This window comes from Bos javanicus, chromosome 11 (genome assembly GCF_032452875.1).
Source record: "Bos javanicus breed banteng chromosome 11, ARS-OSU_banteng_1.0, whole genome shotgun sequence".
Classification (NCBI taxonomy): domain Eukaryota; kingdom Metazoa; phylum Chordata; class Mammalia; order Artiodactyla; family Bovidae; genus Bos; species Bos javanicus.
Window position 1 is genome coordinate 29434749 of NC_083878.1, and position 27681 is coordinate 29462429.

The 27681-nt window shown below is 39.9% G+C and overlaps 1 protein-coding gene across 6 annotated transcripts in view; it reads right to left on the bottom strand.

Moving 5' to 3' along the window:
* The window catches only part of STPG4 (sperm-tail PG-rich repeat containing 4), a 49325-nt gene that overhangs the window by 14527 nt on the left and 7117 nt on the right, over positions 1-27681 (bottom strand). For 5 of the 6 annotated variants that reach the window (XM_061432283.1, XM_061432281.1, XM_061432280.1 and 2 more), the window contains exons 3-5: positions 26889-27146; positions 15875-15939; positions 15615-15669 (exon numbers count right to left, since the gene is read on the bottom strand). In XM_061432283.1, coding sequence (XP_061288267.1) covers positions 15615-15669; positions 15875-15939; positions 26889-27146 — 378 coding nt within the window. Of the gene's footprint in view, positions 1-5431; positions 15218-15614; positions 15670-15874; positions 15940-26888; positions 27147-27681 lie in introns of those variants that run through there. The other variant, XM_061432286.1, reaches the window with a different exon arrangement.

Genomic DNA, 27681 nt, shown 5'->3' on the forward strand with positions numbered 1-27681 from the left:
ACAGTGAAAGCCCCAAATCCTAACCTCCAGTTGATTCCCAAGGAACTAAAACTTTATCCACAGTGTGGATACTCCTACATGACTCTGGCAGAACTGTTCATTTGATTAGCCTTTCTGAAGCATAATTTGGCAAGCTTGAAACAGCTTAAAAACACATATACCTATCCAAAGGGGGAGAAAGAAAAAAGGAGTCTGGTTACTCCTGATTGTTTCAGGAATCCAGAAGACAAACAATGAGTTCTGAGCCCAGATATGGCAGGAAAATGAATACAGCCCAAACACCACAGTAGATAATGTAGACAAACTGTTAACCTTTTCTTCCTTTCTAGCAATTCATTTCCTCTCCCATTTTCAAATACCAGTGCTATTCGACAGAAAAAAAAAATCTTTCTGGCATGATGTTTTAGATCTGTCTCTGAATAACGCAGGAACTAGAGGAAGTAGGTGGGGGTGTAGACTGGCCAAGAGCTGGTCATTTTTGAATGGGTGAGTACATGCGAGTTCTGTCTATGCTGCTGCTGTTGCGTCACTTTAGTCGTGTCCGACTCTGTGTGACCCCATGGACGGCAGCCTACCAGGCTCCCCGTCCCTGGGATTCTCAAGGCAAGAACACTGGAGTGGGTTGCCATTTCCTTCTCCAATGCATGAAAGTGAAAAGTGAAAGTGAAGTCGCTGAGTCATGTCTGACTCTCAGCGACCCCATGGACTGCAGCCTACCAGGCTCCTCCGTCCATGGGATTTTCCAGGCAAGAGTACTGGAGTGGGGTGCCATTGCCTTCTCCGAGTTCTGTCTATATGGTATATATATTTAAAGTTTTCACAATACAAAGTCAAAGACAATATACATTTGTTATTTTGACCCAGTGATTCCATTTTTAGGAATTTTTCCTAAGAAAACAATTGAGGATGTGTACAAATATTTGGTTACAAAGACATTCCCTACAACACTGTTTCTAAGAGTTGAAAAATCAGAAATGAAAGAAATGACCAATGACGTGTGCCTGGTTAAATAAATTGTGATTCTTCCATCCAGTCATACAAGCTGATGAATTTCTATGGACATAAAGTCTACTCCCAAATATCATTAAGTGAACAATACAAGCTTTTAAAAATGTGCATTAAAAAACTGGGAATGGAATATTCACCGACAGCAGTTTTCTCCAGGTGGTGACATGTTGAGTAAAAAGAATTTTCTTTTTTTTTTTTCTTATTGGCTGCTTCTAATTTTTCTATGATGGACTTGAGTGTTCTCGAAATAAGAAAAAAAGTTATACTTGATGCATAGATAAATGAATATGGGAATTGAGTAAGTGAAAAAGGGGGTAGGGAGAAAAGATAAAATGAGCATAAAGATTAGAACAGAAATGTATCCAGTAAGATCCTGTAACACATGAGACTGAGCCGCAGGTTAGCCCAATGGATTTGGCTGAATAAGCACCCAAATGTGGCCCCTCTGCAGGATTTAAGAGCAAGGCTTTCAAAACCCTGTTTTCCTTCTGTGGCACAGCAGCACAATTAGGGGTGCCATTCTCAATTATCCACCACGAATGAAGTCTGTTATTATCAGCCAAGCATAAGTCTGATAATCAAGGGATGTGTCTCATCATTTTACAACTCATGGCAAAGAGATGAAACAGCAATGTCTTCAACCTGATGCATCTGTGGGACAGAGACTGCTGTCAGGGCAAGGCTTCTTCACTAGAGAAGTCTGAGCCACCATAAGCACACAGGATAGAAAGTCAGGGGAGTCTGGACAGGAATGGTTTGCACAGAGTCCCCTTGGTTCGGCCATAATAATGCAAGTTCTCAAGCTGGAGTGGCAGCTGGGGCAAAAGATGCTGCTGAGGGTGTCACCACTGACTCCATGTCTTTGACATCCAATCTGTGGGATGGCTAAGAAACGCTGTGAACACTACCCTTTCCCCAGAAGCCTCAAGTGGCTTTCATTTCTAAGCTTCTAAGTCATGAGCTGCTTAAGAGTCCAGGTGTCAGGCCTCGTGAAGCCCTGATATGTGCCCGTACCATCCAGCGGCCTTCCTGCATGTGCGTGGTCATCTGAATCAAAGGGCCTAAGACTCGGGACAGAAAGAAATTACTGAATGCTATTTGCCCCCCATGTGTCACATGGGACCTCTTAAGTGGGGAATATTAAGAAAGTTGATGTAGGCCCAAGTTCTAATTCCAGAAGCCACAGGAATCCTGTTCTAAGTGAGAAGTAATGATCAGGCCAGGGTACTGCAATGGGTGGGAAGCAGCTTCAACAGAGTTCCTGTTTCTGCCCCATCTGAGGATGGTGGGCAGAGTGGGAAGAGCTGAAAGGAGAGAAGAGGGCTTGGTCCAGGATGGCTCTGAATGTGAAGAGAAATGGACTCAGTTGAACAGCGGGGTGGGGGTGGGGGTGGTAGAGGGGGGGTGGGGGGGTGAGGTGGGTTCAAAACAAAGAGGACAGGGAGAAGACATATGGTATGAAGACATGCTATGGCCTCGATCTTGAACTTCTTATTTGGTTCCCATTCCATGCACCACAATGCTCAGTACCATTGTAGGCATCTGCTAAAGCCTTCCCACCACTACCTCCAACCCTCCAGGGCTGAGAGGATGGGACTGGCTTATGTATACAACACTGCTCAGGAACTGAAAGGTGCCAGGTACCTCTGAAAGACTGTGTGAGGGTAGATGAAGTTATCCCAAGATGTATACTGAATTAAGTTCTCCAAAAATCTATAAATCCTCTGAGTTTTAGGTGTGTTTCATTATGCTGAATGACATTCCCTCAAAATTCTTAAGACCTGCGGATTTGGAGTCCACAGTATCTCACAGTGTGACCTCGTCTGGAAATGGGGTCACTCCTGACTGTAGCCACAAAATTACAAGATGCTTGCTCCTTAGAAGGAAAGCGATGACAAACCTATTCAGCTTATTAAAAAGCAGAGACATCACTCTGCTGACAAAGGCCCATATAGTCAAAGCTACAGTTTTTCCAGTAGTCGTGTACAGATGTGAGAGTTGGACCATAAATAAGGTGAGTGCAGAAGAATTGATGCTTTTGAACTGGGGTGCTGAAGACTCTTGAGAGTCCCTTGGGCAGCAAGGAGATCAAACCAGTCAATCCTAAAGGAAATCAATCCTGAATATTCACTGGGAGGGACTGATGCTAAAGCTGAAGCTCCAATACTTGGGCCACCTGATTCAAAGAGCCCACTCACTGGAAAAGACCCTGATGCTGGGACAGAGTGAAGGCAGGAGAAGGGAGCGACAGAGGATGAAGTGGTGGGACACATCACCGACACAATGGACATGAGTTTGAACAAACTCGGGGAGGCAGTGAAGGACAGGGAAGCCTGGTGTGCTGTAGTCCACGGGGTGCAGAGTCGGACACAATTTAGTGACTGAACAACAACAACCAGATACACTACGTTAAGATATGGTCATTACAATGGACCCTAATCCAATGCCTCTTGGTGCTGGGAGGTGTCAGTACTTCAGTCCAGTCGCTCAGTCATGTCCGACTTTGCGACACCATGAATCGCAGCACGCCAGGCCTCCCTGTCCATCACCAAACTCCCAGAGTTCACTCAAACTCACGTCCATTGTGTCGGTGATACCATCAAGCCATCTCATCCTCTGTCGTCCCTTTCTCCTCCTGCCCCCAATCCTCCCAGCATCACAGTCTTTTCCAATGAGTCAGCTCTTCACATGAGGTGGCCAAAGTACTGGAGTTTCAGCTTTAGCATCATTCCTTCCAAAGAAATCCCAGGGCTGATCTCCTTTAGAATGGACTGGTTGGATCTCCTTGCAGTCCAAGGGACTCTCAAGAGTTTTAAGCTATTTTCCTTTTAAAATCATAAAGCTAAAGGGAACCTAGAAAGAGCACATAGTCTGTCTCTATTGATCCTAGACACAAACAATTTTCAATGAATCATACTTGAAAAGAGAAAAAGTCAGAGATAAAGTAAAATGTATAGCCCCCAATGTCTATATATATATACACATGCAAAACATAAGAAATACACAACACAAACTGAAATTACTAGACATGGTGGTAAAAAGGATCTCACCCAAATTTGGTGGGGTGGATGGTGTGATAACTGGACCACACTGCCCAGGAGAAAAGAGGTGCCCCAGCAAGGAGGGGAGAGCCCTGGGTGGAGGAGGGCACAGAGAGGAGCTGGGCGTGCCTCTGTGGGAATTCAGGAGGAGGCATGTGGCAGGGTGTACACTCAGGAAACTCTAGAATTCTGTAAGAATATGTCTAAAGGTTCAGAGGAGAAAGGAGACAAGTATGCTGGTGGATAGGGTAGAACTAAACTCGGCAGGGGCCAAAAGTTATCTACATTTGTGAAATTAAAAATTGACAGTACTGGGGCTTCCCTGGTGGTCCACTGGCTAGGACTCTGTACTCCCATTGTAGGGGGCCCAGGTTCAAACCCTGATCTCATGGACTGCAACTAAGACCCAGCACAGTCAAATAAACAAATAAAAGTAAGTTTGAAGAGTTGATGGTATCTCTGAACTCCATACTTCTTAAAAAACCCTAGTACATCTGTAGTTATATTTGAAAAGTTATATTTTTCTGTATGCAGGTCAGAAAGCAACAGTTAGAACTGGACATGGAACACAGACTGGTTCCAAATAGGAAAAGGAGTACGTCAAGGCTGTATATTGTCACCCTGCTGATCCCCTGGAGAAGGAAATGTCAACCCACTCCAGTACTCTTGCCTAGAAAATTCCATGGATGGAGGAGCCTGGTGAGCTACAGTCCATGGAGTCGCAAAGAGTCAGACACAACTGAGAGACTTCATTTTCACTTTATTTAACTTATATGCAGAGCAGATCATGAGAAACACTGGGCTGGATGAAGCACAAGCTGGGATCAAGATTGCCAGGAGAAGTATCAGTAATCTCAGATATGCAGATGACACCATGCTTATGGCAGAAAGTGAAGAACTAAAGAACCTCTTGATGAAAGTCAAAGAGGAGAATGAAAAAGTTGGATTAAAACTCAACATTCAGAAAACTACGATCATGGCATCTGGTCCCATCACTTCATGGCAAGTAAATGCGGAAACAGTAGAAACAGTGGCTGACTTTATTTTGGGGGGCTCCAAAATCACTGCAGATGGTGACTGCAGCCATGAAATTAAAAGACGCTTGCTCCTTAGAAGGAAAGTTATGACCAATCTAGACAGCATATTAAAAAGCAGAGACATTACTCTGCCAACAAAGGTCTGTGTAGTCAAAGTTATGGTTTTTCCAGTAGCTGTGTATGGATGTGAGAGTTGGACCATAAAGAAATCTGAGCGCTAAAGAATCGATGCTTTTGAACTGTGGTATTGGAGAAGACTCTTGAGAGTCCCTTGGACTGCAAGGAGATCCAACCTAAAGGAGATCTCCATCCTAAAGGAGATCAATCCTGAGTGTTCACTGGCCACCTGATGTTAAGAGCTGATTCATTTGAAAAGACCCTGATGCTGGGAAAGATTGAAGCCAGGAGAAGAGGGGAAGACAGAGGATGAGATGGCTGGATGGCATCACCAACTCAATGGACATGAGTTTGAGTAAACTCTGGGAGTTGGTGATGGACAGGGTGGCCTGGCATGCTGCGGTCCATGAGGTCACAAAGAGTCGGATACGACTGAGCGACTGAACTGAACTGAACTGATTTTTCCAAAAATGTTACCTACAAGTGAACTCTTTGAGAAGACTGACAATGGGAACTGTTTTAATCATCTTAACTTTCAGATTCCATTCAAACAGACATCTATTTGGCTTTTTTTCAATGTGACCATGTTTACTAATTATTTTTCTGCTCCTCACGGGATTTTAAGCTGAGTTTTTAATCGAACTAATTCCTTAATTGCAGAAATAACCGAAATGGTTCAGCATTCTTTCATAATGCTAGTATTTTTTCTTTAATATTTCTTGATGTGGACCATTTTTAAAGTCTTTATTGAGTCTGTTACAGTATTGTTTCTGTTTTATGTTCTAGGTTTTTGGCTGTGAAGCATGTGGGACTTTAGCTCCCCAACAAGGGATCGAACCCCCACCCCCTGTATTGGAAGGCGAAGTGCTAACCAATGGACCACCAGGGAAGTCCCCATAATGTTAGTTTTAATGCAGAGAGTATGCCATGAACCTGCTCTCCCCTTTTCAAACTTCTGTCAAATGTGACTAAAACAGATAAATCACATAATGCTCATTTGTCTTTGGACAAACTCTTTCCTGTTTATCTGATCTTTTCCTATTCTTTATAGGCTTGTCAGGTTTTAAAAAATACAGAAACATCTTGAAATACTTCTGACATCAAATAAAAGAAACCCATTTTTTTTCATTTGACATTGTAAGATTTTATTTCTACTGCCAGGAAAGATGCATATCCCTCTCATGTTTCATTTTATATGCAACTGTGAGAAATAATTGAAAAGAATCTGCTCAGCAAATCACTGTTGGAAGTCCCAAATCATATGAATGACTGAGTCCTGATTAAGTAGTAGTAATGGCATTATCTTTATTAAAGTAACAAAATATATTATGTTGACCATTTCCATGGCTCCTTTCTTCAAACTATTCTTCTGACTTTTAAAAATTGTATTTTGAAAGATTATAATAGCAATGCAAAAGAGAGAAAGGAAGCAAACACCCACCCTTACAACATCTTACACCCACCTCACAACATCTCAGCATAGCCACTAAAAGCATTTTGCTGCATTTCATGTTTTTAATAACATAATTTTTCTTACATGACTTTCATCATGATAGATATACCAAACTGCAACCTGCATTTTTTCACTATGCATTAGATCAGGGATCTCCCCTGCTCCCCGCCTGTTCCTTGGAAAAATCGCCTTCCATGAAACCAGTCCCTGGTGCCAAGAAGGCTGGGGATTGCTAAGTTAGTTCATAAACATTTCTGGTGCTATTTCATAATTTTAACAGTAATTATTTTAATGGCTGTAAAATATTCCTCTGTGTAGATATGGTAATATTCTTTTAAAATTATTTCCTTCTCCTAGATATGAAATTGTGGCTATCTCATCATCTTGCTATTATAAACAATCCCTTGATGATATTCTTTGCATAGATGAATATTATTATAAATAAATTATTACTTTAGGAGAGTTTTCAAACAATGAAATTAATTGGCTGAAAGATATAAACAGTTTTGGTGGCTCAATACTTTGGTGGCTTTGCAAGGGGTTGTATTCTGTATACTTCCACCAGCGAGAGACTAGAAAAGCACTGACGCTATGGTTCATAGATACTGGGGAAAACAGAAAAACAAAATCTTCCTTACTCCTCCTCACCTTAAAGTCATCAGTATTTCCTATATGTCCAAAGAAGTTGTGTAGGATATCTGCTATCCTAAATGCCCAAATTGTGAAATGCATTCAGGAGGAAACAAAACTCACGCAATTTTTCTGCAGGTCAAGAATTAAAGGGAAGGATGAGAGGAGGAGAAACTGCAAATGGCAAGTTTTACTTTGTCTGCTTTGCTTGGATAAGAATGACTATGATTTGTTGCAGTTTGTTTTCTACTCTTGGAAAAAATCCTGGGGACTTCCCTGGTAGGCCAATGGTTCAGACTTCATGCTTCCAATGCAAGGGGTGCAGATTCAATCACTGGTTGGGGAAATAAAGATCTCACGTGCCTGCCATGCAGCAAAAAAAAAAAAAAAAAAAAAAACTTGCTATGAGGGAACTGTGTGTTTGCATTGGATCTCAGGATCTGCAGGACTTGGTCATTATTATCACGGTGCTAAAAGGAAATGGTGACTGGTACAAGTTTCCAAATACAATTTTTTCCGTGAGTACAAAAGGCCCCTTTTTACTTTTGGTAGAACATATCTTCTGGTGTCTATTGCAAAACGTTCACACAAACACTCCCCTCGGTCCTTCCTACACACAAAACAATTCTACTGATCCAGGTGGCAAAGAGTCAGACATGACTGAGCATGCATGTATCCACCCCAGCCATAATCAATTATTATTATTATTTCATCAATAACTGAAGTATCCAGTAAGTATACAACCTTATATTGGTAATCTAAAGATTAGAAACCATCTTCCAACAAGACAAATCCCTTGGCAACCGCCTCTCCTGAGAGGCACTGACACCTTAGGGACAACGTGTAAATTCATCTACGGAATTCCTGACCTAAACAAAAAGGCTGTGTGTTTTAACAAGTGATAATGGCTTGTCCACATGGAGGAACTTTCAGGCACATAAGATCCTAGAGTATTTTAAAATTCAAAGTAACTGTACTTTTTACAACTAAAAAATGGAGTAGTGATCTGCCACATTTTCACATGTTTCTTCATTCTTTTGATAGGCTGCCCCTGGGGATTCTAGGTATAAATGACTAACACATTTCAATGAGCTAGTTTTCACAGATAACGGAAGGAAAGGAGGAGATAAACTTGTAAGTATCCATCTTTTATAATTTGCCTTATTCTCTAAAGGGTTTAAAGTGACTCAGTGAATGTCTGAATGTCGTCATGCTGTCTTGCACCTGATCTGCAGGTCAGATTTCTGGTGACTGTAGGTTTCATGTATACCAATGGTGAGGCAACCTGTCCTAAGTCAAGAACGCTCAAGTGACACTGTGATCTTACACATAACACATTTTAAAAGAGTGATACATTTGTTTTTTTTTTTTTTAATGCCCCCCAAAACTGAAGAGAATTACAAGTGACATTATATTTCTGGAGGGAATTTTTTTAAATATTTAAGGGAGAAATGGAAAAGGAAAGGATACAAAGATTTCATTCGTTCATTCAGCACATTTTTGAAGCACTGTACTAGGGGCTGGGGGCATCAGTGAATAAGACAGCCCCTTCTTTCATGGAACTTTACACTCCAGAAGGTAATTACAAACTCTGATCTGACGATATAAACATTTTACATTTTAAACTTGTGTAAATATGAAAACACAAAAGTAAAAGCCAAAATTCCTGAAAAACTTCAGCAAACGCAAGCATTACTATTTCCTCACTGTAGAGTATATACAAAGCAACAAAAAAAGAACGTTAGGAACTTCCCTGGTGGTCCAGTGATTAGGAATCTGCCTGCCAATTCAGGAGACACAGGTTCGATCCCTGGTCCAGGAAGATTCCACGTGCCACAAGGCACTAATCCCTTTCACACAACTACTGAGCCGCACTCTAGAGCCTACATACTGCAACAAGAGAAGCCACAGCGATGAGAAGCTCACATACCACAGCTACAGAGTAGCTCCTTCCCCGCAACTAGAGAAAGCCCACCTACAGCAATGAAGACCCAGCACAGCCAAAAAGAAAGAAAGAAATTTTTTAAAAAAGATTCTGCCTTCCGGTGCAAGGGGTGCGATCCCGGGTCATGGATCCCACATGCCAAAAAAGGAGACATAAAACAGAAGCAATATTGTAACAAATTCAATAAAGACTTCAAAAATGGTCCACACCAAAAAAACCTTAAAAAAAAATGTTATGACTCCACCCAGTAGATAACTAGGTGAAGAATGTGACCAGAAAGCGTGCAAGAAAAGCCACAAGAAACTAGCTAACAAATAATTAGCATGTGTAGCCTCTGATCCTATGGATTAAATTAAAATAATGAGATGTCATTCTTTTACTATCAAATTAACAATGCTAAACAAGATATATACAGATTTCCTGAAATGGACACTCTTTTAACTGCTGGTAGAGATGTAAATTAATGTAATACTAAGGATCAAGGCATTGATTTCCAGAACGTCTGGGATGATATTCTCCTAGCAAGCATCATTTTCTCACACCGAGTGCCACAATCTCCCACCACTGGGATCAAAGCAGTTTGCTCTCTGCCGTTTACAAGTTTGGGGATCTAAACTAAACCCACAAGTCTGCTCTGGGAATGCATGTTTAGGACAGACATGAATCACGGCCCTGGGCTAATTCTATATCTTGGAACCTTTTCCATGAAAGTATTCTTTTCACTTTGGTGAAAGACAGGATGTTCCAAGCTGTGAATCACTTTTATTTATAAAATGGTATGGATGAGGTGACATCAATGAAAATGGCAGAATAAGGATCTCTAAAAACCTTCTCTTCCATAAAAAGCAATGAGAACAAAGGCAAAAGCTGTCAGAATCAACAGCTTTGTGCTATTTCACATACCAGGCTGCTTACCCTTCAGGATGCCTAACTTGGACTAAAACCCATCTAATTTTGGAAGAAAAGTTATGACCAACCTAGATAGCATATTGAAAAGCAGAGACATTACTTTGCCAACAAAGGTCCATCTAGTAGTCAAGGCTATGGTTTTTCCTGTGGTCACGTACGGATGTGAGAGTTGGACTGTGAAGAAAGCTGAGCACCGAAGAATTGATGCTTTTGAACTGTGGTGTTGGAGAAGACTCTTGAGAGTCCCTTGGACTGCAAGGAGATCCAACCAGTCCATTCTGAAGGAGATCAGCCCTGGGTGTTCTTTGGAAGGAATGATGCTGAAGCTGAAACTCCAGTACTTTGGCCACCTCATGCAAAGAGTTGACTCATTGGAAAAGACTCTGATGCTGGGAGGGATTGGGGGCAGGAGGACTTGATGTCGATCACCAACTCGATGGACGTGAGTTTGAGTGAACTCTGGGAGTTGGTGATGGACAGGGAGGCCTGGCGTGCTGCAATTCATGGGGTCACAAAGAGTCGGACACGACTGAGTAACTGAACTGAACTGAATAGTAAACAAATCATTATTCAACTCATGGCATTCATTGAAAGCATGCATTTCAAAGGAAATATAATATCACCCAGTGTGTGAGGGTAGGGGAACTGTCTTGACTGCTTACTACCAAAGCCAATGCATTTATTTACACATGCATTTATTATCACTCCTCCCTTGTCAAATAAAAAGGCATAACTATCTCTTCCACCCAGACACACACACCTCTATACACACATATATACACACACATATAATCAAGAGAAGAGATAACACCCAACAGAGATCATGTATTTTGAGAGAACGTGAAGCAGTTTGGAGGAATGGTCCTTGACGTGGCAGGGTGGAGAACGCTGAAGCCTGGTGCATGGAGAGGGCCTGCTGATGAAAAGTGGGCTGTTTTCCTCCACAGAATCCAAGAAAAGCTAAAGCTCAGGAATTTCAGGCCTTAGGCATCAGCGAGGTGGAGGTGAGGGTGAGGCCCAAGGAATCCAAGAAAAGCTCAGGAATTTCAGGCCTTAGGCATCAGTGAAGTGCAGGAGGGTTGAGTGTGCTCTTTTCTCTAGGTCCCTAGGTATCTACTTTTAGCAGTCAGGTAGCTGCCCTTTCCTCATCCCTGTAGGAGATGAAAGGTTTCATTTCTAAAGAGATTGAGCCATAGACCTGGATCCAGGATCCCAGGTGATGGGAAGACAGGGACCTTTACTGAAAACAGGAATTGAGAGAACTTCCAGACATACAGACAGCCAAGAGGCACATGAAAAGATGCTCAGCATCTCTATTAGAGAAATCCAAATCAAAAGCACAACAAGGTATCACCTCACACTGGTCAGAAAGACCATCTCCAAAAAGTCTACAAATAATAAATGCTAGAGAGGGTGTGGAGAAAAGAGAAGCCTCCTACAGTGCTGGGGGGAATGTAAACTGGTACAGGCACTATGGAGAACAGTATGGAGGTTCCTTCAAAAACTAAAAATACTCCACAGAAGACACACAGATGTCGAATAAACACATGAAAAGATGTTCAACATCACTCATTACTCAGGTCAGTTGCTCAATCGTGTCCGACTCTTTGCAACCCCATAGACTGCAGCACGCTAGGCTTCCCTGTCCATCACCAACTCCTGAAGCTTGCTCAAACTCAAGTCCATTGACATGATGTCATCGAACATCATATGGATGACGTGGTGATGCCATCCAACCACCTCATTATTAGAGAAATGTAAATCGAAACTATAATGAGGTATCACCTCACACCAGTCAGAATGGCCATCATCAGAAAATCTATAAATTAAATCTACAAATTAAAAAATGTATAAATCTATAAATAAAAAATTAATAATCTATAAATTAAATCTATAAATTAATACTGGAGAGAATATGGAGAAAAGGAAACACTCTTGCATTGTTGGTGGGAAAATAAATTGATACAGCCACTATGGAGCATAGTATGGAGAGTCCTTAAAAAACTAGGAATACAGCTACCGTATGACCCAACAAGCCCACTACGGGGCATATACCCTCAAGAAAGCATAATTGAAAAAGACATATGTGTGCCAATGCTCATCGCAGCACTATTTACAATAACCAGGACATGGAAGCAACCAAGATGTCCATTGACAGATGAATGGATAAAGAAGCTGTGGTACATATACACAATTACTCAGCCATAAAAAGGAACACATTTGAGTCAGTTCTAACAAGGGAGATGAACCTAGAGGCTATTATACAGAGTGAAGTCAGTCAGAAAGAGAAAAACAAACATCGTATATCAACACATACATATGGAATCCAGAAAGATGGTACTGCTGAACGCATCTGCAGGGCAGCAATGGAGACGCACACACAGAGAACAGACTCGTGGGCACAGCAGGGGAAGGAGACGGGGGACGATGGAGAGAGCAGCACTGAGATGCACACATCACCGCATGCGAACAGATGGCCAGTGGGGAGTTACCGCCCGAGGCAGGGAGCCCAACCCAGTGCTCTGTGATCACCTAGAGGGGCGGAACAGCGTGGGAGATGCGAGGAAGGCTCAAGAGGGAGGGGACATACACAAGACCTATGGCTGATTCATGCTGATGTATGGCATAAACCCACACAATATGGCAGAGCAACTATCCTCCAATTAAAAATAGATACATTTTTAAAAAAATGCCTAGCAGAATGCTTGGCAAATAGTAAATCAGCAAATTTTTAGGATATATATTTTGAAAAAGGCATTTTCAATATTTAAATAAACTCATGGGAAAACATGGGACAATGACTCTAATGTCATTGAGTCTTTGATAACAATTTGCAAATTCATTATATCTCATTCTTTAGTACTCTCTAGATAATCACTGAGCACCTATTTAGCAATAAAGTCACATCTTATTTAAAGGAAAAAAACCCTAAAATAGTGTTACCATATGATCTAGCAACCCTATTCCTTGGCATTTACCTGGAAAAGATGAAAACTAATTTGAAAGGATACACACCCCCCAGTTTTCATAGCAGCAGTATTGACAACAGCCAAACATGGAAACAACTCAAGTGCCCATCAACAGAAACTGGATAAAGCAGATGTGGTAGATATACAACAGAGTGTTATTTAGTCCTAAAAAATGAAATACTGCCATTTGCAGCAACAAGGATGGACCCAGAGATTATCACTAATTGAAGTAAGTTAGAAAGAGAAAGACAAACACATATGATATGTATCTAGATTCTTACATGTAGAATCAAAAAAATAATACAAGTGAATCTATATACAAAACAAAAACACAGAAAACAAATGGACAGTTATCAAAAGGGGAGAAAGGGAGGGTAAATTAAGACATACGTGATTAATAGATATAAACTACTAATACTACACATAAAACATATAAGCAACAGGATTTACTGTATAGCCAGGGACTATATTCAATATCTTATAATAACCCATAATGGAAAATAATCTGAAAAAATACATATATAAAATGGAATCACTTTGTTTACACCTGAAACACAATATTAAATGTGTTAAATATTAAATCAAATGAAGTGTTTAATATTAAACCAAATGAAGTGAAAGTTCATTCTTAGCAACTCCACGGACTGTAGCCTGCCAGGTTCCTTGTCCATGGGATTCTCCAGGCCAGAATACTGGAGTGGGTACCCATTCCCTTCTCCAGGGGATCTTCCCCAACCCAGGGATCGAACTGGGGTCTCCTGCATTGCAGGCAGATTCTGTACCAGCTGAGCTACCAGGGAAGCCTGTAAATCAGCTATACTTCAATGTAAAAAGATTCTTTAACCACTAGACCACCAGGGAAGCCCCTCAGTCAGCTTTTCAGTTTCCCACACTTAAGTATTGGTGAGACCAAAATTTTTTCACCTTTACTGGATATCTGAATTTCTTATTTACAAATGGTCTATTCACTGTCTTTATCTGTTTTACTTTTCTATTTCCTATAAATTATTAACAGAATTTAAGATAAGCCATTAACTATTTATCTGCCATGTATGTCGAAAATATTTTTCCTAATTTGCGTTTGCCTACTAACTTTGTTTATAGTTTGTTTCCTGGTGTACAAAAAATTCAAAATGTTATGTAATCAAACCTAAGGCTTCTTTTCCTTTGCAATCCACTCATTTCTGTTGTCTCAGAAAATCTGCCTTATCCTAAAATTAAATGTGTGTGTGTGTGTGTATGTTAAGTCATTTTAGTTGTGTCCAACTCTTTGCAACCCTGTGGACTGGAGCCCACCAGGCTCTTCTGTTCATGGGATTCTCCAGGCAAGAATACTGGACTGGGTTGCCATGCCCTCCTCCGGAGGATCTTCCCGACCCAGGGATCAAACCCACATCTCTTATGCCTTCTGTATTGGCAAGCAGGTTCTTTACCACTAGCACCACCTGGAAGCCCAAAATTAAATATATGCTAATATATTTTCTTCTAGTTTTATAGTTCAAAAGCATTTAATTCTTTAGTCAGTATGGAATTTACTATATGTGGTAGGAAGAGTCTAATATTTACAAGTTAATTAATCATCTAGCATAAAATATCTCTCTTTCCTACTGATTTGTCATGCCTTCTTTATCAAACACAGAGATCTTATGTATTCTGGAGTCTATTTTTGAGCTCAGTTTGGTTATCTCAGCTCCTCTTTCAGATGTTCACTGTATGTCTCCCCCCTTGCACTGCTGTTTCTAATTACAAATAAATAACTATAGTCCATCAAAACACCGTGAAATAGCTTCATAGTTTCTCATTCTTCCCTTTTTATTTTTTGGCATCCTACTGATTACTTATCTAAAATAGTTAATTTTTATCAAACACATGTACGCGTATTTGAAAATTTTTAGAAACGGGAAAGCATTTTTACATTTTTGAAAAGAAAGAAACTAGGTATACTTTTCTTTCTTGTTAATAATACAGTGATCTACTGAATATCTCTAATGGTTTTAATAATTGATTAATTCAACAAATGCTCTGCACTCTGTGTGAACCATTTTCCTAGATGCTCAGTATACAAGACAAGAACAGACAAAAATCCCCACCTTTGTGAAGTTTACGTTCTGTGGGGAGACAGATGAAAACATGGTAAGTAAATTTTTAGATGAAGTGTATCAGATGGTGATGAGCACTATGAAGAAAAATAAACCAAGAAAGGGGGATAGGGAATTCTGAACAAGTGACTAGGGATGACCTCAATGAGAAGGTCATGTGAATCAAGAGCTAAATAAAGTAAAAGAGCCTTTACTTTTCTTCTATAACTTTACAAATGTGTTACTTACATTGCCACCCCCGCTGTATCTTCAGATATATTTTAAGTATATCTTGAATCAACACATTAATCATTCATTGCCTTTCTACTATGATGAGTGAAATGTTAATCTTGACATCTCAAAAGGAATCACTGCCTATTTTAAATATCAAATTCATCATGAGTTTATGGTCTATCAATATACTTACAGGAGTGAAGCAGCCTGTTGGAAACCTTTGAACCGTAGAACGAAATACGAAGCTCCTATATTAAAAAAAAAGGTACGATTTTCCAAACGTATTTTTAAATGTAAGGATCTTTAACATATTCTTATTAAATATTTTAAAATGCTAATCTGAATATAATGGGCATACATGAGGTTTAAAAGTCATTAGTGTTGGCTATTAAGTATGTAAATAGAAAGGCATGAGTGAAATTAGTAAAAGCAACTTAATAAGTACTTAATTACCTGGAAGCTTGCTTGGGAACTGGTGGAGGAAGTAGCTCGTATTGCCCTGGTGAAAGCTTAACTGACTACACAGAACAGACAAGGACACCAATAAAAGATTAACATAGGTCTCAAACTCACTTTGTTATCTATCATTCATATAATTTATTTTATGACCATACCAACATTATATCATTTATTTTCTATTTTAAGAATGGAAAAGGTATATTTTCAAAGGTAGAGCTTCAAAACACTCAACAGATACTCACTTTTCATGGTGAATTTTATGACAGTACACCTGCAGTGGTATGTAGAAAAATGCTATACAATTAATCACATTTTAAGTATACTTGATTCAACAAATCCAATTGACCACAAAATAGTGAGCATGCTCTGCTGGTAAAGAACTACTAGGAGTGGTGGGAAATACAGGCCATATTCTCATAATACATAAACAATTCTAACATAAAACACTATAACCAATACTAAAAGTTAAAGACTGGACATCTGGGGGATAGAGAGAGATTAACCCAAACGGATGACGCATAGCTAACATCACATACTCAGTGGTGAAAAGCTAAAAAGCTGTTCCTCTAAGTCTAGGAACAGAATAGGGGTGCCTATGTCTCCATTCCTATTCAACATAGTACTGGAAGTCCTAGCAAATAATTCTGCAAGAAAAAGAAATAAAAGGTATCCAAATTGTAAAGGAAGTAGTAAAATTGTCCCTGTCTGCAGATGACATAATCTTACATATAAAATACTCTAAAGAACTCCGGGCTTCCCAGGTGACTTAGTGGTAAAGAATCTGCCTGCCAATACAGGACATGCAGGTTTGATCCCTGGGTTGGGAAGATCCGTTGGAGAAGGAAATGGCAATCCACTCCAGTATTCTTGCTTGGGAAATCACGTGGACAGAGGAGACTGGTGAGCCACAGCCCATGGGTTCACAAAAGAGTGGGGTACAACTTAGCAACTAAACAACAAAGAACTCCACCAAAAAACTGTTTGAACTAATGACAAAATCAGTAAAGCGGCAGCATACAAAACAACACAAAAATCAGTTGAGTTTATACACTAATAATGAACAAGCTAAAAAAAAATTAAGAAAACAAGCTCATTTACCATAGCATCAAAAATATAACATAGTTAGGAATAAATCTGACTAAGTAGATGGAAGATCTGTACACTGAAAAGTATAAGACACTGATGAAAGAAGCTGAAGACACAAATAAATGGAAAGATATACCATGGTTATGGATTCAAAGAATTAATATTGTTAAAATATCCAAATTATCCAAAGCCATCTACAGATTCAGTGTAATCCCTAGCATAAAACAGCATTTTTTCAAAGATATAGAAGAAACAACTCTAGAATCAATATAGAACCACAAAGGGCCCCAGATAATCAAAGCAAACTTAAGAAGAACAAAGCTGAAGGCATCACACATTCTGATTTCAAACTATACTGCAGAGCTACAGTAATCAAAACAGTATGATACTAGCAAAAAACAGACACATAGACGAATGGAACAAAATACAGAGCCCAGAAATAAATCCAGACAGAAATGGTCAACTAACCTTTGACAAGGGCACCAAGAATACACAATAAGGAAGCTATAGTCTCTTCAATAAATGGTATCTGGGAGACTGGAGATCCACGTGCAAAAAACAAAACAAACTGAACTGTGCACTTTGGTGGAAACATAAAATGGTATGGCCATTATGGAAAACAGTATGGAGATTCTTCAAAAATCAAAAACAAAACTACCATATCATCCAGCAGTCCCACTTCTGGGTATATATCCAGAGGAAACAAAATCAATATTTGGAAGAGATATCTTCAGTTGCACATTCACTGCAGCATTATTCACAACAACCGAGCTATGGAAATAAACTAGGTGTCCATCCATGGATGAATGGATAATGACAATGTGATATATAGTCCCTTAATGTATATATTATATTGTTCAGCCATTAAAAATAAGAAATCCTAGTATTTGCAACAACATGGATGAACCTGGAGAGCATTATTCTAAGTCGAATAAGCCAAACAGAGGAAGATGAATACCATTTTATAACACTTACATGTGGAATATGAAAGGGCTGTACTCAGAAACAGAGGGTAAAATGGTGGTTCCAGGAGCTGACAGATGGGGGAAACGGAGAAACATTGGTCAAAAGTACAAACTTTATTATTAAGATAAATAAGTTCTGGAGATATAATGCACAGCATAGTGACTATAGTTAATAATACTGTATTGCACACTTGAGAATTGCTAGGAGAGTAGATCTTGTGTGTTCTTATCACACACACACACACACACTCACACACAAAATGTTAACTGTGTGAGGTGATCGATGTGTTAATTAACTTGACTGTGGTAATCATTTCACAATTTATACATATATCAAATCATGTTGTACACCTTAAATATGTTCAGTTTTATTTGTCAGTTATACCTCAGTAAAACTGGGTAGGGGGGAGAAATAAATAAATAAATCTAACTGGGTGATATAAAGATGGTAAAGACAGTGAGATTTGAGTATGCTTTTAAGAAAGGTAAGACCCCTTAACGGGGGCAAGGGGGAGATTCTAAGAAGGAAGAACATTGTGGAATGGACTGTCTCTCTGCCCACTGTGAAACTTGTTACAAACTGCCTGGATAGCTCCATTATCCCTGGGTCTGTGGATGTCAGCCCACAGTAAGAGAAGCAAGGGAGAATTAGGAACTGGTAAGCATAGCTAGTGGGCTCTGTGAAGGGAGGGATGGAGAAAAAGAAAGAGAATGAGAAGCCAGGGGAAGACAGACGGGAACTTCCTGTGTTCCAGGAGTTGGCAGGGAGGAGTTGAATCCTGCTCAAAATGGGCATTCTTCTTCCACCCCTATTAATTTAAAATCAGATTTAAAAATACAATACTGCTCTTGTTGGAAACGAGACGTTCATATCCTGGTGTTATCTGCCTCATGTAGTAAGTTCACCTGTTGTATCTGATCCTACAGCTATCTTTCACATATTAACACAGAATTTTGACTGCAGAGGCATTTTCTGTGGATTCAGTGATAATAACAGTAAATACAAATTTTATGATGAAATAGACACAATGTCCTAATGCACCTGTGCATTGTTCATTGTTCACTTGACAGAATAAACACCTAGGGAACATAGGTATTTATTATTATTATTATTATTATTATATGCTGGAAGCATAGACATGCATTTTAAGCAGGGGGCTTTCTTGGGGGGCACAGCATTCTACTTCTTGATTTTGATGACGATGACACAGGTGTTTGCTTTCTATTTACTTTACACTGTGAATGTATGCTTCGTGCACCTCGCTCTCTGCTCCCTCTCTCTCCCACTCAGGCACATTATATACACATATACAGGAGGAGAAGGAAGAAAGAGAACTGAAAAGTGAGGGGAAAAAAAAAACTTTAAAGCCACTGTTTATTCATCTATACTCAGCAATTGCATAAGATTTTTTTCAAGGAAGCAATCATGGAAAAACTCTTAGCCTTACTCTAGAAGGAATACTGGTTATCCATAGCTTCTTTATTTGTCCTACTTTACTTGGCAATGGCCATTCTTTGCTATTTAATATGGCTGAGAGAGGACTGACTTTTCCAGGAAGTCTTAAATACTCAGCTGCCTTACACAAGAGATTGCTTCTCTGTGCATTGCTGAACATGTTGCAAACTATCTGGATGGCTCCCTTGTGCATATATGTAATGCATGTTTTCATGCATGCATTTATATACAGTAAGTACATTTTACTCTAATTCCTGCATATGCTTCTTCATTCCTCACTTGTAATGTAAGGCTCAGAGAATCTAGACAATATGCCCATAAAAACAGCTGATCCTAGTTAATTAATGTTTCAATCCATGCTGATTAGGCACTCAGAAATCCTGCAGTAGCTTGGAGTCATAGAAAAAGACAGGAAGCTATTAGTGTGGATATGTAATTCAGTTGTGTTATACCAATTCCAACAAGGTCAGAAAATTGGGATAAATTAAAAAATCCAACCCTACTCATTAGGATGATGTAGGAAAATGCTCTAATTTCATTCTTTCACATGTAGTTGTCCAGTTTTCCCAGCAGCAATACTAAAGAGACAGTCTTTTTCCCACTGTACATTCTTGCATCCTTTGTTGTAACTTAATTAACCGTAAAGGCATGGTTTTATTTCTGGGCTCTCTATTCTGTCCCATTTATCTATACCATTACTATGCTGTTTTGATCACTGTAACTTTGTAGTATAGTCTGAAATCAGAGAGGGTGATAACTCTGGCTTTGTTGTTTTGCCTCAAGATTGCTTTCCCTATTCAGGGTCTTTTGTGGTTCCATATAAATTTTAGGATTATGTTCTAATTATGTAAAAAAAAAACAGTCATGGGTGTTTTGACAGGTATTATATTAAATCTATAGATTGATCTGGGTAGTACAGACATTTTAACTATATTAACTCTTCTGAACAATGAACATGGGCTATCTTTCCATTTCTTTGCATCATGATGCATGGAAAAGATTCAAAATATATTTCGAAGAAAAATGCAAAGTTCTGGTTTCTGCTATTGGCAGGCTAGGTTATTTGGATGATGAACCTTCCCGCTGTAGACAACTACTAGAAATGAGGGACAAAATATACAAAATAAACAAGAGCTTTTGACAAGAAATGAAACTGATAATAAAGTCATAAGGAATATAAGATCCCCACACCAAGAGGTAAAGAATCCACCTGCCAAGACAGGAGACATCAGAGACTCAGGTTCTATCCATGGGTCAGGAAGATCCCCTGGAAAAAGGCATGGAAACCCACTCCAGCTTTCTTGCCTGGAGAGTCCCAGGGACTGACGAGCCTGGAGTGCTATAGTTCATGGGGTCACAAAAGAGTCAGACACAACTGAGCAACTGAACAACAACAAAACCAAGAGATAGCAAGAAACCAGAGATACAAATGGCCTAGTTTTGCTCAGAGGACTTAAGTTGGTCCAGACTAAACTCAGCAGAGGAAAAGACCTGGATTTGAGTGAACTTTAGAACCCTAGAAGAATCCAGAGGCCAAAGCCTGGATCATCAATGATGGTGATCTATTGGGAGTCCTACCCACAGAAACTGGAGGCCCTAAAAGGGAGTTTCCTGAAAGCCACCCTCCCACCTCACCCCAATGCTAAGGGGAGTACAGAAAGACATGTCTTGGTGCTAAGCAGAATTGAGACAACAGGGAGAAACCCATCCTTGAAAGAGTGTAACTGTGGGCTGGTTCCTTTCATGGATTCTGGTCCAAATTCCCATCACTAGAGTGACCCAAGAATATATAAGCAGTGTATTTCAAGTGGCACCACCCTAAATATTAGCAGAAACCAAAACCAAACTTTCTCTGGAAGAAAAACACTTTCATCTTAGGGAATCCATGGAAACAACCTTTCAGGGGCAATGAACAATGCAGAGCCAAAGATAATCACACATCCAGGGAAACAAAATGATGAAGGCCCAGTCAGATTTCAGAAATATGAGCAATCAATTCATTTCATGCATTCAACAAATATTAACCAATCAGACACTATTCTAGAGGCAAAAACGTAACAGTGAACAAAACAGATAAGTATTCAGGCCATCTATAAAGCTTTACTCTCATGGGAGGAGGCAGACAACAAATAATAAATGCAAACTGTAAATAAATAATATAGTATACTGATGGCTCTAGGTTCTAAGGAAACAAAAGAGGAAGGCAGGAAAGGTCAGGGGTGTCAGATGGCCAATTTAAATGAGGCTCATTGAGAAAGTGACCCTTGAACAAAGATTTGAAGATGGAGAGGGAATAAGTCACATGGATATCTGTGATAAGAGCATTCCAGATGAAGAAAGATCCATCGCAAAGACATGAGGTTGGATCGGGAGTAGCAAATTCAAGAAGCAGCCCGGAACAGACCATTGGTCAGGACCAGAATGAGGGGAGACACAAGAGTTGAGGTCACAGATGAAGCCAGTTCACCGTCAACCTGCTGGCCCTGAAAAGAGCCACTCTGAGATCACACCCACTGTTACAAAGAGTAAATCTAGAGGGTCTCAATCAGAAGTGTTTTTGGTGGTTTTTTTTTAGTTCCCTCCTTCCCCAGGGGACATTTGAACAATGTCTGAAGACAGTTTTGGTTGTTGCAACTGGGAGGTATGCTTAGTCGCTCAGTCGTGTCCAACTCTTTGCGACCCCATGGACTGTAGCCCACCAGGCTTCTCTATCCATGGGCATTCTCCAGGCAAGAATACTGGAGTGGGTTGCCATGCCCTCCTCCAGGGGATCTTCCCAACCCAGGGATTGAACCTAGGTCTCCTGCATTGTAGAGCAGATTTTTTACTGTCTAAGCCACCAGAGAAGAACAACTGGGAGCGGGGGCTGCTAATTGGCATCTAATTATCCTGAAATGCTGTTAAACATCCTACAAGCATAGGACTGCCCCCTACCACAAAGAATTATCCTGTCCAAAAAGTCAACAGAGCCAAGGGTGAGAAACCCTGAATTTGACATAAAACAGAGAAGTCAAAACAACAACTGGATATACAAGCCTGGAGTTCAACAGAGAAGTCTGGATAGGAGATATACATTTGGAAATCACAAACAAACAGCTGGTGTTCAAAGCCTTGAGACTAAATCAGATCAGCAGGGAGTGAGAGCAGATGGGGAAGAGGTATGCATGCCTGGGCCTCCAAATGGAAGACGGCAGGAAGGAGGGGCTGAACAAGCCAAGAGTCTGAGAAGAGAAAAAAAGAATGAGGATTGAGGAGGAGGTGTTTAGGATTCGGAAAGAAGAAAGATGTGAGAGAAACCTACCTCAGGAGAATGGGAGAGTAAACAGATTAGGGACTGAACAACAACAATTCTGTACCCATGGGTGGTAAAGAACTGAAAATGAGACTAGTCATTCAGCTACACAAATGCAGGTTCCAAGTTCACAGAGCGATCTGACCAGGGTTGTGACTTTCCCAAACAAGTAAGATGAAGCATCAAGAGGCCAAGGAATTGAGGTTGTGTGCAGGGAGTAACTCTAATGATTAACTATGGAACTTAAGCTTTGAAAGGAAGGAAAATATCAGCAAGTTGAAAGGCAATGAAAGGTGGTAGTGTAAGTAGATAGGGTCTTGGACAGACACATGCTGCACGCACATGCACACACTTGCACAAGCTGGTCCAGAGCCTGTGGATGGTGGGGACACCCAAGGGATGACAATGATTTGAGGCCTTGAGAGCAGCAGCAAGTTAATCCTTCCTTCTCTGCTCTTTGGCTTGGCTATATCTTTTGGTTCAACATCCACCAAGAGGCAAACCCATTTTTCCAGTAACAGCAGGATCAATGGATTGTAGACTGGGGGAACAGAAAAATTGTTGAGGTTGGGGATGCCAGAGTGAGCAAGGCAGAAGATCTGGGGACAGTGATCACAGTACAATGCATGCAACTGAAATTATGGATGGCTGAAATGATTGGTGTTGAAAAAAATCTAAGGAGTGAGTGGCTGAAGTGAAGAAGAGTTCAAAACACTGAGAAGCCAGATTGTTGGAAAAATCATCATCTCTGAATGTACTGAAATTATGACAGGAGTAGTGGAAAGAGTGCCAGGGAGCAAAGGAGCTAAAATTATCCACAAATAAGGTAGAGTAAGTAACCCAGGGGTTAGCAACACTGGGGAAAATCAGGTCATAAAACCACATACTGTAGAGAAATGGTCCCACTTTTGAATATTTGAATATACATTCTAAAATAAAAACATACTATTTCTCTGATAAGAAAAAAAAATGATTGTAAAAACTTTAGGTCCATATCAAATACTCTTTGGAAAGAGCCAGCTATAGATGAGTATATATACACAGACATGGGCTTCCCTAGTGACTCAGCAGTAAAGAACCCACTTGCAATGCAGAAGACTGCCTGAAATGCAGGAGACGTGGGTTCAATTTCTGGGTTGGGAAGATTCCTTGGAGAAGGAAATGGGAAGCCACTCCAGTATTCTTGCCTGGGAAATCCCATGGACAGAGGAGCCTGGCAGGCTACAGTCCATGGTGTTCCAAGAGTCGGACACAACTGAGCGATTGAACAACCACCATGCACAGACACACACGTTAAAATATAAATGTAAACACACATATGATTCTTCCATACAGATTCTCCAGTTGAATCATATGCTTCAGAATAAAGGTGTTAAAAATAGCAAAAACTTTCTTACAAATAAAGAACAGCATTAATGAGGTATAACAAGACTATTCTATTAAGAATTATGAAGCTTGAGAATGCTGATCTTAGTAAACAACAATAATGTATACTGTATCTACCTTGAATTCAAATGACTGTTTTACTGAGTTCTGCCATTAAAAAATCAGAATTATGAATTTTACTGGCAAGTAAACAGGGTTACATCTGAATCTCTCTCCTCTTGTGAATATATTATCATATACCTTTGAAATATAAAATTAGGAAAACATTTAATTCTTCTAGTTTCTGGAGGTCAAGCCTTTCTGGGAGGTGGAAGAGAGAGGATAAAGAAAAGAAAGAATTTTTAGAACATTTTATCCATCCCTCTGGATAAGCCAAATTCTTATGGTCTTTTAATGCGTTAAATTTTGCCTAATACCAACCATCTATTTTTTCTTCTCTCAGCAGTGGGCCTGTGTCTACCCTCAGAAACCCAAAAAAGTCAGAAGAAAGGAAGCAGAAGTGAAGTAAATGGTGGAGGAGGCTGAGGAAGAATGATTTTTGCATAGGAGGTGGCCAAGACGATTTCACATGTCGCCTGGTTACCTGATACCAAGCCATAAAAGTCTATGTATAATTCAGTGCTTGTATTCATCCACTGAACCGAACAGGATAAGATTTACCCTGTGAACATTTATCATTCTGTCCTGTTTCAAAGCCATAATTTGCAAAGCCCTAGGAAGGGTTCATTGCTTGGACACAACATGGGTTCATTTTGCTGAAGATTTCTTGTCCATTCTAATAACCACAACCCCTTCCATTCAATTCAACCTCCAAGTAGCAATGCATTGTCTCAGATTATGATCACATTATCCCAATAAGGTTGTAAAGACTGATACATATTATTAGCTCCTTTATAAACAGAAGATATTAAGGCCCAAAGTCCCAAATGACAACGTCCATGTCTCAACTCTACCCTTCTTGTGAAATGCCTCCTTTGGGTTCCACCCCCTGAAACCCTGCCCCTCATTCAAGGCCAGAGGCACAAAGTAGACTGGAAACAGCACCAAACTGGGGCTCAGAAGCCCTTCGTTACAAGTACAGCTTGCCTATACAAATAAACTTATTTATAGAACAGAAACAGACCCACAAACATGGAAAACAAACTTACGGTTACCAAAGGGGACAGCTAGGAAGGGAGGGGTAAATTAGGGGTTTGGGATTAACATATACACAATATTATATATAAAATAGAGAACTAAACAAGGACCTATAGTACAGGGAACTATACTCAATATTTTGTAATAATCTATAAGAGAAAAGAATCTGAAAAAGAATAGATATATCTATAAATATATATATTTATAGATATATATAAGCTGAATATATATATCTGTATATATATATATATAAGCTGAATTATTTATATATATATATATATATATATATATATAAGCTGAAACTCCAATACTTTGGCCACCTGATGCAAAGAACTGACTCATTGGAAAAGACCCTGATGCTGGGAAAGATTGAAGGCAGGAGACGGGGACGACAGAGGATGAGATGGCTGGATGGCATCACCGACTCGATGGACATGAGTTTGAGCAAGCTCCGGGTGTTGGTGATGGGCAGGGAAACCTAGCATGCTGCAGGCCATGGGATTACAAAGAGTCAGACCCGACTGAGTGATTGAACTGAACTGATATATATGTGTATAACTGAGTCATTCTGCTGCCCATCTGAAACTAACACAACACTGTAACCCAACTGTGTCGTTCAGTCACGGAGTCATGTCTGAGACCTCGCAACCCCATAGACTGAAGCACGCCAGGCTTCCTTGTTCTTCACTGTCTCCTGGAGTTTGCTCAAATCCATTTCCTTGAGTCGGTGATGCTATCTAACGATACTTTAATAAAAAATAATAACAAAATAAAATTGGGTCAACCATAAAAAAGCACTGCCTTCTTTATAAGCTATGCACCTCGTAACCAGTTTCTTCATCCCTATTCACCTCAGTTTTCTCATCTGTAAAATGGGGGTGACATCCATCTTGCCTATTTCAGAATGCCTGGGAAGAACTACTAACTGAATATACATGGAAGCTCACGGTAAATTATTAAGAGCCACAGGAATGTTATATATTATCCAAGGTCCAACTTCAGTCCTACTCAATCCAGGGAGCGTTCTAGCCTTTCAATCCCACCTTCACTGAGCTCTCTCTAGGCCTTTCCTGCTACACCATTTATCTCAGCACTTGATCTATTTGCTCTTGTATTGTTACTTAAATATTTCTAAGTCAGGAACATCTTCCCTTTACAGAACCTAGCCCAGGGCTGTAAGAAGCAGTGCTCAGTATCCTTAATGTGATGCATGAACTGGTAGAGCTTAGAGTACAACCTGACTCTTCTGATATCACAATGCTCATTTCTGCAAGAAATTCTTGCAAAAGCTTTCCTATGGTGTATAGTCATATTCACACTCTAATATGAGGACTACTCACTGAAAGGCAGTTTTCTCTTTAAAAAAAGAGGACATACCATATCAACTGCTTGAAGAGACCAGAAGCATGGCCCCATCATAGATAAGACCCCAAGTCAGGGGAATCCTACCAAGAGTTCCCAGCAAGGCAAAAAAAATTTCCCATGTCCACGTTAGGCTGAGAAGGGAAACATCTTGCTGGACATATTTGCAAGTGAAGCATGCTTTGTTTGATTTCTGGAAGAAATAAGGCATCCTATAGATTTTCAATTTCTCCTGCAGAAGATACAATCTAAGTATACAGAATATATTCCTCTGGGCCTCTTGACAGCTTTCCTACACAAAGCCAACTGCTACTAGTACTTTACCTGATCTCTGTAAACCAGCATGCTGGGGCTTGACCGCGGTTTGTCCTTAAATGAGTAAGTGGCCACTTGCTTCTTTAACAAGTCCAAGAAGTCAGGAGGCCTGTACTGGGGAAGGTCATTCAGCACCGGATCATTTCTTTGCAAAAGAGGTGGTTTTTTCCTTCCTTCATTTTTAAAATTGTAGGTTGCTATCACTGGATTTAACAGTGATTCTTCAATAAAAGTTTTCAAGTGGTAAGTGCCAGGATTAGGAGTGTTCTGCAGAGAATTGATACCATTTTTCAAGTTACTATGTAAACCAGTAACATCTCCTAAAGCATCATTCTTTCAAAGGTCACTCCTAAGTAGCATTTCTCTTTGTTTTACTTAGAGAAATGTTTTAATAAAATTCCGTCAAGTACACACTCCCCACAAAACATTTCAAGACAATCATGATGATTTCCTTTCTGCGACAATTGCTTAACTGTGGGTTAAGCAAATGGGTTATGGCCAAAGTAAAGCTTTAACTTTATAAAAAGTAGCCCCAAAGATACTTAAATTTGAGGTTCTATTTGACTATCAATGTCAGGTCTCTTATGAGAACCCTCTGGATAAGTTTCGTGACTAAATAGAAGTTATCCTACTTCAGTTTAGTAGTTAGATACCACGTGTTTCTTTCTAACCCTCAAGTGGGAAGCTACAGGATAATAACATGAGATTGAGGATGAACTGGCAGAACATATGGTCTAATTAGTCCAATAAGAGGTTTGGGACTTTCAAATCACAACCACAGTACGGCTGAATGGCCAGGCCC